The sequence below is a fragment of the Pseudomassariella vexata genome, assembly GCF_002105095.1.
Source record: "Pseudomassariella vexata strain CBS 129021 chromosome Unknown BCR38scaffold_14, whole genome shotgun sequence".
Lineage (NCBI taxonomy): Eukaryota > Fungi > Ascomycota > Sordariomycetes > Amphisphaeriales > Pseudomassariaceae > Pseudomassariella > Pseudomassariella vexata.
Window position 1 is genome coordinate 631,659 of NW_024467969.1, and position 12,426 is coordinate 644,084.

The window sequence follows — 12,426 nt, forward strand, 5'->3', positions numbered from 1 at the left end:
CTATCCTTTTTGTGTCTGAGTCAGTGACGCACAACACCCCGTGTGCTCGTACCAGCCCTTCAGGGCGTCCATTATTCCGCACATCCAATTTAGTAAACCAAAATCTCCCCCAAACGCCGGTTCCCACCCCATAGCTTCAGCATAAACAAGACCTCATGAACCGTCGACAAAATCATTCTAACCTTGATTCTCCTTATCCTGCCTCCTCATCTCATCCCTAAACACATTCCTCCCATCCTTCGGCTTCGCGTACAACCCCGAGACAGCTCCGGCTCCAACCCCAGTCCCAGTCCCAGCACCGACATCCCTCATGCCCACCCAACTACTTGCCACCGCCGGAACCTTATTCTTCTTCCCCTTTCCAACCGTAACCAGAGTCCTAAGACTGAAACCCGGATCCCACCTCTTCATAAGCAGATACCACCCAGTCAAACCCAGCAGCATGACCCCGAAGATGACGGGGAGGACGATGGCAGCTGGATTGATGCCATTCCCGGTCTTACTTCCACTTGAATTGTCCAAGGAATTGCTACTGCTGTTACCTAATGAAGAAGAAGAAACAATTCCTACCATGGGCCCCGCGATCCGACTACTCTCGGTGGTGTTCTCGGAGTCGGCGGGAAAGAGGACCATGTACAATTGCGTCCATTGGACGCTTTCTTCGTCGTTGTTTGAGAGGGCGATTTTAGAGCTGGAAAGATCCCAGCCGTAGGACCCGGTGCCTGCGCGGAGGGCGTTGGATGTGAAGTTTGATGAGGAGGACGAAGGAGAGAAATCGGCTTGGATCTCGATGAGGGCATTATCCGTCGTGTTGAAGAAGGAGCGGGACCAGGTTACTATTGTTACCAGTAAGTCAGGTGAAAGTAGAGTTGTGTTTTGTTTGGCGGTGATGGCTTACCTGAGACTGTGTCCTCCGAATTCAACCGCGTCCCGTTCGCCGGCTCGCAGAAGGGCGCCAGGGCACCGTTGGTGTTGTCGCACATGGTTTTGGTTGGTAGATTGAGATGGCGAGTGAGTGAGTGTATCCCTTTTTGAAGCTCGCTTGCCAGGTCCAGCCGAATTTCGATGTATCGTGTTCTTATTTTCCCTTCTCGAGTCGTGAAATCTTATTGCATTAACTCAACTCATTTCATCCCAGAATCATTTCACATATACAAACATGTACCCGTACAAAAGAATGTTTAGAAAACGAAATAACCCAGAAGAACTCATTCGAGTTAACAGACGAAGTGAGGACTTAACCGCCTTTTAATCATCGACACCACACGAACCGAGCCCAATGCTCACCCACCCCCATGCTGAACTTTTCCATTAGGCATTACAATTACGGGTGATGCGAACCTCAGTTGCGACGTGCAAATGTATGATCTACGCCGCCTGCTAGCCAAGACAGTACTATAACCAACTTTTATTTTTGGAGAATCTTGGAGATCTACCACAGGTGCTGGAGTTGTGAAACCTTAACTTTTTTCATGTGGCGGTTAGGCGAGCTACCGAGAAGAACGTCTAACCAAGTCGGCATGAACGACACTATGCAGGGTTCCGGCATTTGAGACGCTGAAACCTCAAACAGACAGATTTCTGAGCAAGATCTCCAAACTCTTAACAAGCGTCCTTCTCGTGAAGCTCGGGATCAGTTAAGCTTGGTATCGCAATAAGTGATTGATTCGTCGCAACTTCATAGCGATTGAAACACCTTACCATTTGATGGGTGATACGCGTGAGCCATCGAGGATCATACAGACCCAACGCCCTCAAAGCCCGATCATCGTAACATAATATTTATGGGTATCATAACTCGTTAATCATAGACATGCATGACGTTCAAAAAGCCGCCATAGATGACGGTGAGACGGCCTTAGACGGGCTTGGCCTTGCCCATCGTAGTGAGCCACTCGTCCATCAGGCGCCTACGCTGTTCCTTGGCCGTTCTCGCGCGGTCCATGTCGCCCGCCTCCCGACACCACTCCTCTAGCAATTTCAGCAGCCCGGTCAGCTTGAACGGTGAAGGCAAACCCGTCGAATCGTCCACCTCAATGTCCTTCTCGAGGTAATATCTCGCCATCTCGTGCCGCGGGCTCGACGAGGCGGGCTCTCCACCGGCGAGACACCTATGGTGTCTGGCCAGCGCATGCAGACAATGGTGCTGCAGGAATTTCAGGTCCTGGCCGCTCTGTTCAATGTCCTCCAAAAATCTGGATGCGAGCTTGGGGAGCTCCAAGTCGAGATACCCGTGCTGGTAGACATACAGTTCCAACTCGAGCATGCGGAAGATCTGGTCTTCCACAATTGACTTCGATTTATAGACTGCCACGCCTTTGGTGGGCACTCCGTGGAGCGGTTTGACCGGAGGCCGGCAACTCGTGAGTCGCCTCTCGAAAGGACTGACCCCGATGCGGAAGACGGCATGATATGGCAACGACGAGATGTTGGGGTTGGCGTCGAATTCGCACAGCATTTGGCACATGCCGGCAATGCAGTTAGCGAGGAAATCCAAGTGGAAAGCGAAGTCATGCTCGTGGAAGAAGTTGTTCAGCGCGGTAAATGCCCTCGTCAACGGATTTTTCTTGTCAAACATGACGCTTGAATATGCACCTAGATACTTCCACAGTTCGGCAGTTATACCCGGAATCGGAAACACGAGAGATCCTGTCATCAAGTGTAGAAATGCCAGAGGCGACCAATTTTGCAGGAGTGTGCCAAGTCCTTGGAAGGCGTCTAAAGCAAGTTGGCCGCCCTCGTTGTGGAAACTCTCGGTGAACAGGTACCGCGCCGCCCTCAAGCGGACTATGACCTTGACCGCCCCGCTGGATTCATATTCATTGAGGATTGCGTACGGCGGTCGAGTGTCAGCACCGTAACAATTCTTCACCATTTCCTGGAAGCAGCCGATGACTAGCTTCTTAACGTGAAGCACTTCGGGATGGCCGAGGTGTTTCTGGTCTATCGGTGGCGGCGTCGTGCACCTTAGATTGGCCGGAAGCGTGCCAACGACACCGAATTCGGCGAGGTCGTAGATGGACAGTCCATTTCTCTGCAGGTATGAATTAATGTCTATGGGTCTTCCACCTCGATAGAAGACACTGGCCTTGCCCAGTGCGCTACGTTGGCGTCGGACTTGGAGCATCTTGGATATGTCTTCCCTGCGCTTGTTCTTAAAGGTCCCCCATTGAGCAATACGCGTCTTGTACATGCGTTCACTAGGGCACAGTAAGCCATCGTACCAAACGCGCTGATTTTGAATTAGACCATGAGTACACACGTCGCATGAAAGCCCTTGGTCTTCATTATCCGAGCGACCACCTTGAGGGGCTTGTTCTCACTGATATATAGGCGCTGTATCTCCTCTCTGTGAGCCTCCCACGATTCCGCAGTGGTTTGAGCTCCAGGGACTCTAGCTTTCGGAGCTAGGGAGCTGACAGAGAATACCCACTGGCCCGGCAGCACCGACTGGATGACATCAGCATTGTTGCTACCCTGGTGATCTGTATCGACGCTACTGACGCCTGACTGATTGCTGGGGGAATCTGTCGTGACATCTGACTCTGTTGATTCACTGACAGAGCACATTTCGAACCCGTCAATGTGTCTGAAAGAGGCACGGCCCATCTGGCGGTCGTTGGTGGCTGCGGGGCATATTCTTCAGCTGTGGTAGCTTCAAGAAACCATGATGCTCAAGATTGGGAGATCGAAGAGAACAGATGATGCAGCTTTGATGATGTTGTCATTTCTATGTCAACCCGCAATCTTGGAACATGGCTCGGCCCCATGTGGGCAGCCTCTTCAGCCTCACGTTCAAGAACGCCAAGCGACATGGCCCCGCAGCCCAATTCGAGGAAGGCGTGGATCCGTAGTGGCGTGATTGTCGAATGCCTTCGGTTGCCCAGATGAATTTCTGATTCCAAGAACGTCGCTCTGGATAAGAAGCAATAACGGTTCAGAGTGAAAGGGAGAGCGATCTTCGCCTTAGCTCACTAGTTGACCTGGATCAGCAATCCCACTATCTAGAAACTGTGGTCGAGATACGGAAATAAATATCAGGAAGTGTGCATACTCACACAGTTGCTCTCGGCGGCGGCGGCTGCGGGCCCGACGTTATCTTGAATGTAAAGTTCTCTGCCATCCGCGTCATCTTGTGAACACTAGATCCGTCTTTGCTTAACTATAGGACGCCTTCGGAGCTTTAGGGTTTCTAAAGTCTCTTCAGAATCAGGTGTTTGGATGAAGCTTTTGAAATGTTCATTATTGTGCTCCATTGCTTGTGGCTCATATCGCAACATACTAGAACTTGAGGCATCGGGGCGAGCAATTGTAATCGATACTCTACTGAAAGCAACATGTTGTATGATCAACGAGAGTACTTATGGATTGGACAATTTCACAGCGTGCTGGTCGCACAAAGTGTATTGCCCACCGCGGGCGCTTACTCATCGCCGGACATCCGTACGCACCGGCTGGATAAACCAGGACGAAGGAAAAGTTTTCTGCGAGCCTTCAAGACCAGTGCCATATGTCTTGAAGCCGTCTTCCACAACCGTTGGAAACATGAGAGACCTGCGCCGCATCGATGAGTGATATCGCTTCGTACAGTGCAGGCTTCAACGAATCACCGTATCACTCCCCCCCGTTGTCTGGCCAGGCTATTGTGCTCCGCAAACACCATCCTGCTGACGCATTGATCTTGTTTCGAGATGTGCTCGGAGGCTCTCGAGTCCCCAGTATGGTATAAGTCGTTCCCGACCTTGAACGCGACCATGACGTCGGCCCACTACGACGTGATCATTGTGGGTTCCGGCCAAAGCGGGACGCCTCTCGCCAGTGCCTTCGCGGCGGCTGGCCGCAAGACAGCCCTCATAGAAGGAGCTCATATTGGTGGCACCTGTGTCAACGAGGGATGCACGCCAACCAATACCATGATCGCTTCTGGTCGGGTTGCGTATCTTGCGAGGAGGGGTGAGGATTATGGCGTGCAGACTGAGAAGGTAGCCATAGATATGGTAAAGATACGGCAACGCAAACGAAACATCGTCAGTAGCCGGGCTGATGGCAGTAGGAAGCGGCTGGTGGGTGTTGATGTAATCAACGGCGAGGCGAGTTTCTCAGCGCCGAAGACGTTAGCTGTTCAGATGATCGCGGGGGGGGAGAAAACGGTAAGGGGAGAAACTATTCTGATCAACACGGGCGAGAGGCCGCGTCCGCCGAACTTAAAAGGGTTGGATCGGATTGACAAGAAGAGAGTTCTGAATTCGACGTCGATTATGGAGTTGGCTGAGGTTCCAGAACACCTCATTGTGCTGGGTGGGGGATACGTTGGACTGGAGTTTGGGCAGCTGTTCAGGAGATTGGGAGCCGAAGTAACGGTCATACAGAGAGCGGCACAGTTGGTGCCAAAAGAAGATCTGGACGTTGCAGTGTCCTTGAACAAGATACTAGAGGAAGACGGCATACGGATTCATCTCTTGACCTCCGCCGTATCCATTTCGAACGCGGGGTATAAAAGAAGACCTATAGTGCTTGAAACCGACCGGGCGGGATCGATATCAGGTAGTCACATTTTGTTCGCCACAGGACGCATACCAAACACGGACATGCTGAATCTTGATTGGGTTGGTGTGAAGACCAATAGTCGTGGCCACATTGTTGTCAACGAGAGGCTCGAAACGACCGCGTCGGGGATATATGCGTTGGGGGATGTGCACGGCGGGCCGGCATTCACGCACATGTCATATGATGACTTCCGAATCATACGGGCGAACCTCATTCTAGCATCGGTACCAGCAAACACCGTGTCATTGACGACCACCCAGGCGTCCAGATCCCGTATTTTGACGCCATATGTCATATACACTGATCCACAACTCGCCCACGTTGGTTTACATGAACGGGACCTTGAGACGATGCAACGGAAAACCAAGACTGCCAGGATGCCAATGGGTTATGTTGCGCGGGCTATAGAGACTGACGAGACACGAGGGTTGATGAAGGCAACGGTTGACGCGGAGACGGGAGATATCCTTGGGTTCACCTGCCTAGGAGTCGAAGGAGGGGAAGTAATGTCCATTGTCCAGACGGCGATGATGGGCGGTGTCAAGTGGTGGGATCTTGAAGCAGCTGTATGGGCGCATCCAAGCCTGGCGGAAAGTCTAAATAATCTCTGGGCATATCTTCAATAGCTTGTCGATTGGTATATCTGGCATTTGCAGCCTGGGATTTGGAGTCTGGGGTCTGGAGTCTGGAGTCGGGTACGGCATTTGACCCCAGAGTGGAAACGAGTGTGTGCCACATCTCATTCATGCCACGATCTCCTTGTTCGTGACGCTTTCCTGCTGCTTCTGTGCCGCCGCTTCAGTCTTGACCCGTCTCTTGCGCGCCCTGCGAACTTCAATCTCCACCTCGGCCATCTCGGCATTGATAGCCACCAGCTTAGGTATGACCTGCTCTACTGCCTTGATGCTCTGCCCTTGGGCTTGTCGCAAGGGCATCGGGGCGAGGATACCGAACCAATGCAACGGATCCTTCTTCTTCTGCTTCTTGACAGGCTTTGCATCTTGCTCACCATGTTGCAACTCACCACCATCGTTGACAACCTCACAAAGGCTGTCTCCCCTCTCCGGTCCAGAAACAATAACGTCGGTGCCAGAGGGTTGAGATGCCGGCTCTACCGTGCACACGTGGAATTTGTGTGCACCACTATCACCAGAAGCGATCGCTAGCCTTCTGGAAGCTTGCATGCGGTCATCGTAGTAGTCCTGGCCATAACGCATCCCTCGCTCGGCACAAAAGTTTGCTCGTGCAATGTTCTGATACACACTTGCCTGGAGACCACTGAGTTCAGCCCGCAGGGTAGTGTACTCATGTAGGAGTTGAAGGTAGTGCTCCAGGAGGCTGTCAATCCGTTCGGTTTCCATTCTTCGAAGTCGTGGAGACTGGATTTGGTGGGACGTCTTCTAGATGGATCCGTTTGCGGTTCCAAGCTGAAATGTGAGGTGCAGCTGCAGTTTGAGCTGCTTGAAAGAGTCTACGCTGTTCTGGAGTTTGTGCCTTGCATAGAAGTTCTAAAGCAAACCAAAAGACATGGTGGAGAAGTCTTGTACATAGGTGAGGTTATTAAGATTGGGAAAGAGCTACCTTACGTTTAAAGAGCCAGACGGATAACATCATATGCATCAAACGAGAAACAACAACTTTGGCAACTGCGACGTTGGCGTTGGACATTGACGTCAGCCACGAAATTTGTTGGCGCAAGTTCAAATGATGTTGGTTCATTTTTCGAATTTATGGTAAAGATCTTGAGCCTTTACATCCACGCAGCAGAGATTCCGAGATTAGCAGTCAGAAAATGCCCTGAAGCATTACGGCTGCAGCTGATTCTATTTTTGGCGAGAATCTTTCTAGAAGCACACAGCCTTGATGCAAAGGCAACTTGTACGGGGCCAGTCAATCAACCCGTAAAGCGCAGGGAAGAAATCGCTATGTTGGGAATAGCCTCATGTTTCATATGCCCGTTTGCTGTCTCAACCCTTCTACCCAGCTCCCGAGGGCGATCCCCAAAGGTTGGCACACAAGGATTATTGCAATCAAAGATGATTATCAACGTCACTATGGTCAGGTTGTTTGTTTAATTGTTTTTGGGAGGGGCGGAGGGGGAGAATCGCGTATTTTTTTTTTTTCATATCATGATCCATGTCAGCTATCGAGCACACTGGCGGCCTCCTATTTAGTTGTAGCGCATTGCAATTTATTTCACGTCACCTCTCACCAGTCGGCCTTCGACCTTATCGATGGCGTCGCACAGAAAATTATTGGTGCGCGACCGTGCTAACATGTGCTGTTCTGGCATCGCATCCACGGCCAGCGCCGTGAAGTTGGGCGGTTGCCCTGCAGCCGTATTGAGTGAGGACTCGAGAGCGCAGGCCTGCCGGATCGCGGCCGTGGCTGAGTATGCATCTTTGGTGCAAGTATCGCTGCAAGTAGCCTTGGTTGTCATTCGACGCATCCAACATTTGCAACCTGGCACAACCTCTTGAGAAACGAATTAGGACGACCACATGGAGGTATCCATCATCCACCTATCGTCTGCTGTAGCCTGCATGTACACAAAGGGTACGAAAACGGTTTCTCCTAGACAACTTTGTCCGACAGCCTCGTCCGTGTAAATAACGAGGTGGGCCGGCGCTGTAACTACATGATGTTGTAACAGGGAGTCTCGCAGCCTTTATTTCCTGTTGGTAGTCCTGCGGTGTCGACTCGCAACAACCAGATGAATTGGTCAGATTTTAAGGTAGGTTGGTGCGGCCTACACCGCGCTTCGATGTACAGATAATCATGCTTCGACGGAGTACGCCACTCGGCTAATTTGATTGCATATCGAAGGCTTCTCATCCCAAGTCTTGTACATACGGTGCAGTAGTGGTGCAGTAGAGTGACCTCACTGTCGGTAGCGTCTGGTGTCTGTCGTTCCATCAAGCGAGGACCCTTGATTGTGCCCGAGGATAGTGCTCGACGGTTCTTGGTTGCCACCATCGAGTTCAAGCGCCCGTCGCAGGTTGTATTTTCGATTGGGATTGGAGATGCTGTGCATGTGGCTCAACGGTCGTCCTTCAATATGATCCATGGGTGTTAAGGATTTATGATGAGGCTCTGCTTAATCTTGTAGCGCTCTGTTCGACACGTGAGATGCTGGCAAACCGGCGGCCAACTTTCGTCTTTCGTTTTCAAAGCCTTGTGGACCGTCGATCCTCAGTCCTTCAATGCCGATGCTGCACGCAGATTTCTGTCCTACCATGAACGAATCGAATTTGCAACTTCCAATCTCGACCTGAGAACTTTGGAAGCGAAAAAAAAAAAAAAAAAAAAACCTTGAATAGACAACAGCTTCTTCTAGTACGAAAAGTTCTTGTTGGATATTTGAACTACCTACGAATTTGACGGGCAATGCCTTCCTAAGGGTTGCACATTCAACTTTAAACAAGAGGCGGCATCCTTGAAACTGTCTTCAACGGCATTTGATTCCCCGACTTCAGGAGGTCCATTCCACAGTCCAAGATGGGTACCCCTGCCACCTGTTGGCAACTTGCTGCATGTGAGGTTGACGATTTACGGTCGGACCAACTCAAACGTGTTTAGGCGCTTATCCAGCTTATCGCAATCCTCCAAATTTTCAAATTCCCTTCCTTGGCAGCTCAAGGAGAGGATTGGGGTGCGATCTGTAAGGGGCCTGTGAAAGAGGTCCACGACAATGGCCTCTGCAGCTTGCAGCTTGGATTGATGCAAGTTCGGGGAATTTATGAAATTCAAAATGCTGATTCAAGAGCCCTCCTATCTTCGAAAGGGGTAACAATGGGGCCTTACCTCGAGACCCTGCTTGCCTTGTAAAATCGTATCGTCGCCAATAAGACAAGCCTCGACTTTTCTGTCTTCAGATAACCTTGCTTCATGAAAGAAAACCCAAGTCCCATAATTTTTCGCAGCTACCTTTTTAGCCACACCGGGGGCATTCAAGGTTGGCGGACAATAAATTCTCTTGAGGCTGAGCCCCTTAATTGGTCCAGAGGGGTCCATCGCTGGCTCGTGTACCTGCTATATGCATATCGTATCATCAATCAAACTTCCATTTTAAAATCATTCATCAATCGGCGCAGTTGACCCCCAGCTCCCCATTATCCCCCGTAATCCCATTCTGCCCATTGATCATCCACTATCCCGTACCACGAACCACCATACTGCCATTCCCTCTCTTTGTGATATTTACTTACCATTATTTTTCTATCCCGGCGTCCTTCCCAAAAGTTGATCCGCGTTGTTGAGAAGAAGCAAAAGCCAAAGAGCACGACATAAGCAAAAGCATTCGCGAAGTAATCATTCGAGATCGCACCAAGCCACCTCGCTCGGCCCCTCTTTCTCTCACTCGCGAGACCAACAAGAACCCCGACTCCACCGCCCAGTCGTCGTAACGCCAATCCCGTCATAAAGTTCCTGCCGCTGCCAAAGTCACCGCGCACCCTCCATTATCGCTCCCCAGTGCACAACACGCGATAAGGAAACAACCCGACTTCTGCAGGGACTTCAACTTCCAGCTACTGCTCCTTTGAAGGAGCCCTTCGACAGGTCAATATGGTGGTCGCAACGATCAAGTGAGTGCCCGCCCTGCCGCCCTGCCCCCTTCTTCAGCCGATTCCTCTGTTTGGCATTTGTCACCGCACCTGGCCGAGGTGTCAGAACCTTGAACCTTCGTTGTGGACCTATCGCCGACGGGGAAAGTGACGCGTCTCGGCCGCTGATGACAATTCGATTCCATTCATTGATGCAGACCCAAGCTATTGCCGAACCGGATGCTAACCAGTTCTCTCAACACACAGGTGCGTGGTAGTAGGCGACGGTGCTGTCGGCAAGACATGTCTGCTCATCAGCTACACGACCAACAAGTTCCCTTCGGAATATGTACCGACCGTCTTTGACAACTATGCCGTCACCGTTATGTGAGTCTCATCAAGCCTTCACCTGCGCTTCACCGGCGCTTCACCGCAACCGATTTATGCGATTTGCAAACAGCAGCTGCTTCAGCGGCAGCCACACCCACTTGACCGCCATCTCGAAAACCACCAGCTTAGACCTGGACAACAACGCTGACTTGGCTGAACCATAGGATCGGAGACGAGCCTTACACGCTGGGATTGTTCGATACCGCTGGACAAGAAGATTACGACAGGCTTAGACCCTTATCATACCCGCAGACCGATGTCTTCCTCGTCTGTTTCAGCGTCACATCCCCTGCATCGTTCGAGAACGTCCGGGAGAAATGGTTTCCCGAGGTCCATCACCACTGCCCTGGAGTACCCTGCCTCATCGTCGGCACCCAGACAGATTTAAGGGACGACCCGAGTGTCAGGGAAAAGCTGTCAAAACAGAAGATGCAGCCGGTCCGTAAGGAGGATGGAGAACGCATGGCCAAGGAGCTCGGTGCCGTAAAGTACGTTGAGTGCAGTGCCTTGACGCAGTACAAGTTGAAGGATGTGTTTGATGAGGTATGTTGGCCTGCATTCGTTGCAGAACCCAGATCCGTTGTGAAATGTGAAACTAATCGCGCCTAGGCCATCGTCGCGGCTCTGGAGCCCCCTGCACCGAAGAAGAAATCGCACAAGTGCCTCATTTTGTAGGGACTAATTTCTGCATCAGAAGCGTACCCATCGGCCGGCTACGCAGTATTCCCGTCAACCTTGTATGCGACCAGGGACCCGGCTTGGAGGTACATCTTCAAATACAAATTCTGCTTTTTGTCATCACAGCGATCTAGACTTTGGAGGAGAGGTGTCTGCGTCAGCAAAGGCAGACAGTATTTCAGGAGTAGCAGCCGCAAGCTCCTACGTAGGACGGACTGCGAAAATCGATTTGCATCGGCCAACAGGTAGAAAGGTGCTGCCAGGACAGACTTCTGAGAATTGTCATCCTCGGCCACAGGGCACCTTGGATGGTTCAGCAAACGATTGGTACTTTAGACAAGGAGTGAGACGAGGGAGAGAAGAAAGGTTGGCTGAACCACGCACGACCGAGGGCCGATTTCCATAGCAGAGAGAGCCAGTGCCTCGTTTGTTTTCATCTTCTCAGGCTATTGACTACTCGTGTTCGCCCCCCACCCAAATTACTTTTTTTGTTTCCGTCTTTTTTTTTCAATGCCACACATATTTGCAATAGTGAAGGGCGGCAAAGGGGAGGGGGCAAATTTTTAAATGCAGGCAGGGACTTTGATAGGAACAGTTTGGCGATTTGGAGTGCATTGAATTGAATGAGTCTCTTTCGAACCGAAGCCTTATATACTGTATGTCTGCCATTTCCCCCAGCCCAGTCATACCTGCGCGGTCGTAAGTGCCCAGGAGGTCTACCAAGGACGGAAGCATGTTATGATTGTATGTTACTGGGTTCGGCTGATCCCCGAGAACCTCATGCCACAACAAGCTGGTTCCCTAGAAGCCCCCCTTTTCCCCATCTCGAGCTCCCTTGGGGAGAAGGTACCACCATCCCACAAGTGTGACATGACGATATGGAAACACCAAGCAGCTAGCTTTGATTAATTATATCATCAAAATACCTGCATTCGCCGGCTGTCTAGCATTTCTAACGTGCGGAATTGAAAGGCAGGCACCGGCGCATAGCTTCTTCTACTCGGAGAGCTCAGTGAGGGGAGTTAGGGGATTGGGCATAAGGATGACGTTACGGGGCACCGCCTATGATCTCCAGCTACTTTCATCGCCTAGAGCTTGGCTTGAGCTTGACTGCATGCCCCGACCACACAAATCCTGGAAATCTAGCTGTCATGATGCAAGTTCGTAAGGCAGCTTCCGTTCTGGGCAAGGCAACGAGATAGCTAGGTGTCCAACTTATTCATGCGGCTTATCTCGCGAGCTCGGCCCGAAAAGCACGAACTCATTC

At 51.2% G+C, this 12,426-nt stretch overlaps 5 protein-coding genes across 5 annotated transcripts; 2 read left to right on the forward strand and 3 right to left on the reverse strand.

Annotated features, from left to right (window-relative positions):
• Positions 1 to 7: 7 nt before the first annotated feature.
• BCR38DRAFT_445939 (uncharacterized protein) lies at positions 8 to 590 on the reverse strand. Its single transcript, XM_040861060.1, has one exon. It carries the CDS (start codon positions 571 to 573, stop codon positions 178 to 180), a length of 396 nt encoding a protein of 131 aa, XP_040711914.1. The 5' UTR covers positions 574 to 590; the 3' UTR covers positions 8 to 177.
• Positions 591 to 1,858: 1,268 nt separating this feature from the next.
• On the reverse strand, positions 1,859 to 4,132 carry BCR38DRAFT_412926 (uncharacterized protein; the record flags this gene model as incomplete). The annotated part of the gene is made up of 4 exons (XM_040858760.1): positions 1,859 to 2,111; positions 2,250 to 3,200; positions 3,263 to 3,640; positions 4,059 to 4,132. The coding sequence occupies 4 exons, from the start codon at positions 4,130 to 4,132 to the stop codon at positions 1,859 to 1,861; spliced, it is 1,656 nt and encodes a 551-aa protein (XP_040711915.1).
• A 622-nt stretch (positions 4,133 to 4,754) lies between these two features.
• On the forward strand, positions 4,755 to 6,173 carry BCR38DRAFT_488958 (uncharacterized protein; the record flags this gene model as incomplete). The annotated part of the gene is made up of 1 exon (XM_040864346.1): positions 4,755 to 6,173. The coding sequence occupies one exon, from the start codon at positions 4,755 to 4,757 to the stop codon at positions 6,171 to 6,173; it is 1,419 nt and encodes a 472-aa protein (XP_040711916.1).
• A 117-nt stretch (positions 6,174 to 6,290) lies between these two features.
• Positions 6,291 to 6,908, reverse strand: BCR38DRAFT_351593 (uncharacterized protein; the record flags this gene model as incomplete). The annotated part of the gene is made up of 1 exon (XM_040856652.1): positions 6,291 to 6,908. One exon carries the CDS (start codon positions 6,906 to 6,908, stop codon positions 6,291 to 6,293), a length of 618 nt encoding a protein of 205 aa, XP_040711917.1.
• Positions 6,909 to 9,879: 2,971 nt separating this feature from the next.
• Positions 9,880 to 11,469, forward strand: BCR38DRAFT_66472 (GTPase CDC42). The gene is made up of 4 exons (XM_040865545.1): positions 9,880 to 10,133; positions 10,359 to 10,478; positions 10,646 to 11,024; positions 11,091 to 11,469. The coding sequence occupies exons 1-4, from the start codon at positions 10,114 to 10,116 to the stop codon at positions 11,154 to 11,156; spliced, it is 585 nt and encodes a 194-aa protein (XP_040711918.1). The 5' UTR covers positions 9,880 to 10,113; the 3' UTR covers positions 11,157 to 11,469.
• The last annotated feature ends 957 nt before the right edge of the window (positions 11,470 to 12,426 follow it).

Excerpts from the sequence above, each read along its gene's own strand:
- BCR38DRAFT_445939 (XM_040861060.1), bottom strand. The coding sequence starts at position 573 with ATGGTAGGAATTGTTTCTTCTTCTTCATTAGGTAACAGCAGTAGCAAT.
- BCR38DRAFT_66472 (XM_040865545.1), top strand. The coding sequence starts at position 10,114 with ATGGTGGTCGCAACGATCAA. Across the intron at positions 10,479-10,645 it reads AACTATGCCGTCACCGTTAT|GATCGGAGACGAGCCTTACA; the intron begins GTGAGTCTCATC and ends GCTGAACCATAG. Across the intron at positions 11,025-11,090 it reads TGAAGGATGTGTTTGATGAG|GCCATCGTCGCGGCTCTGGA; the intron begins GTATGTTGGCCT and ends AATCGCGCCTAG.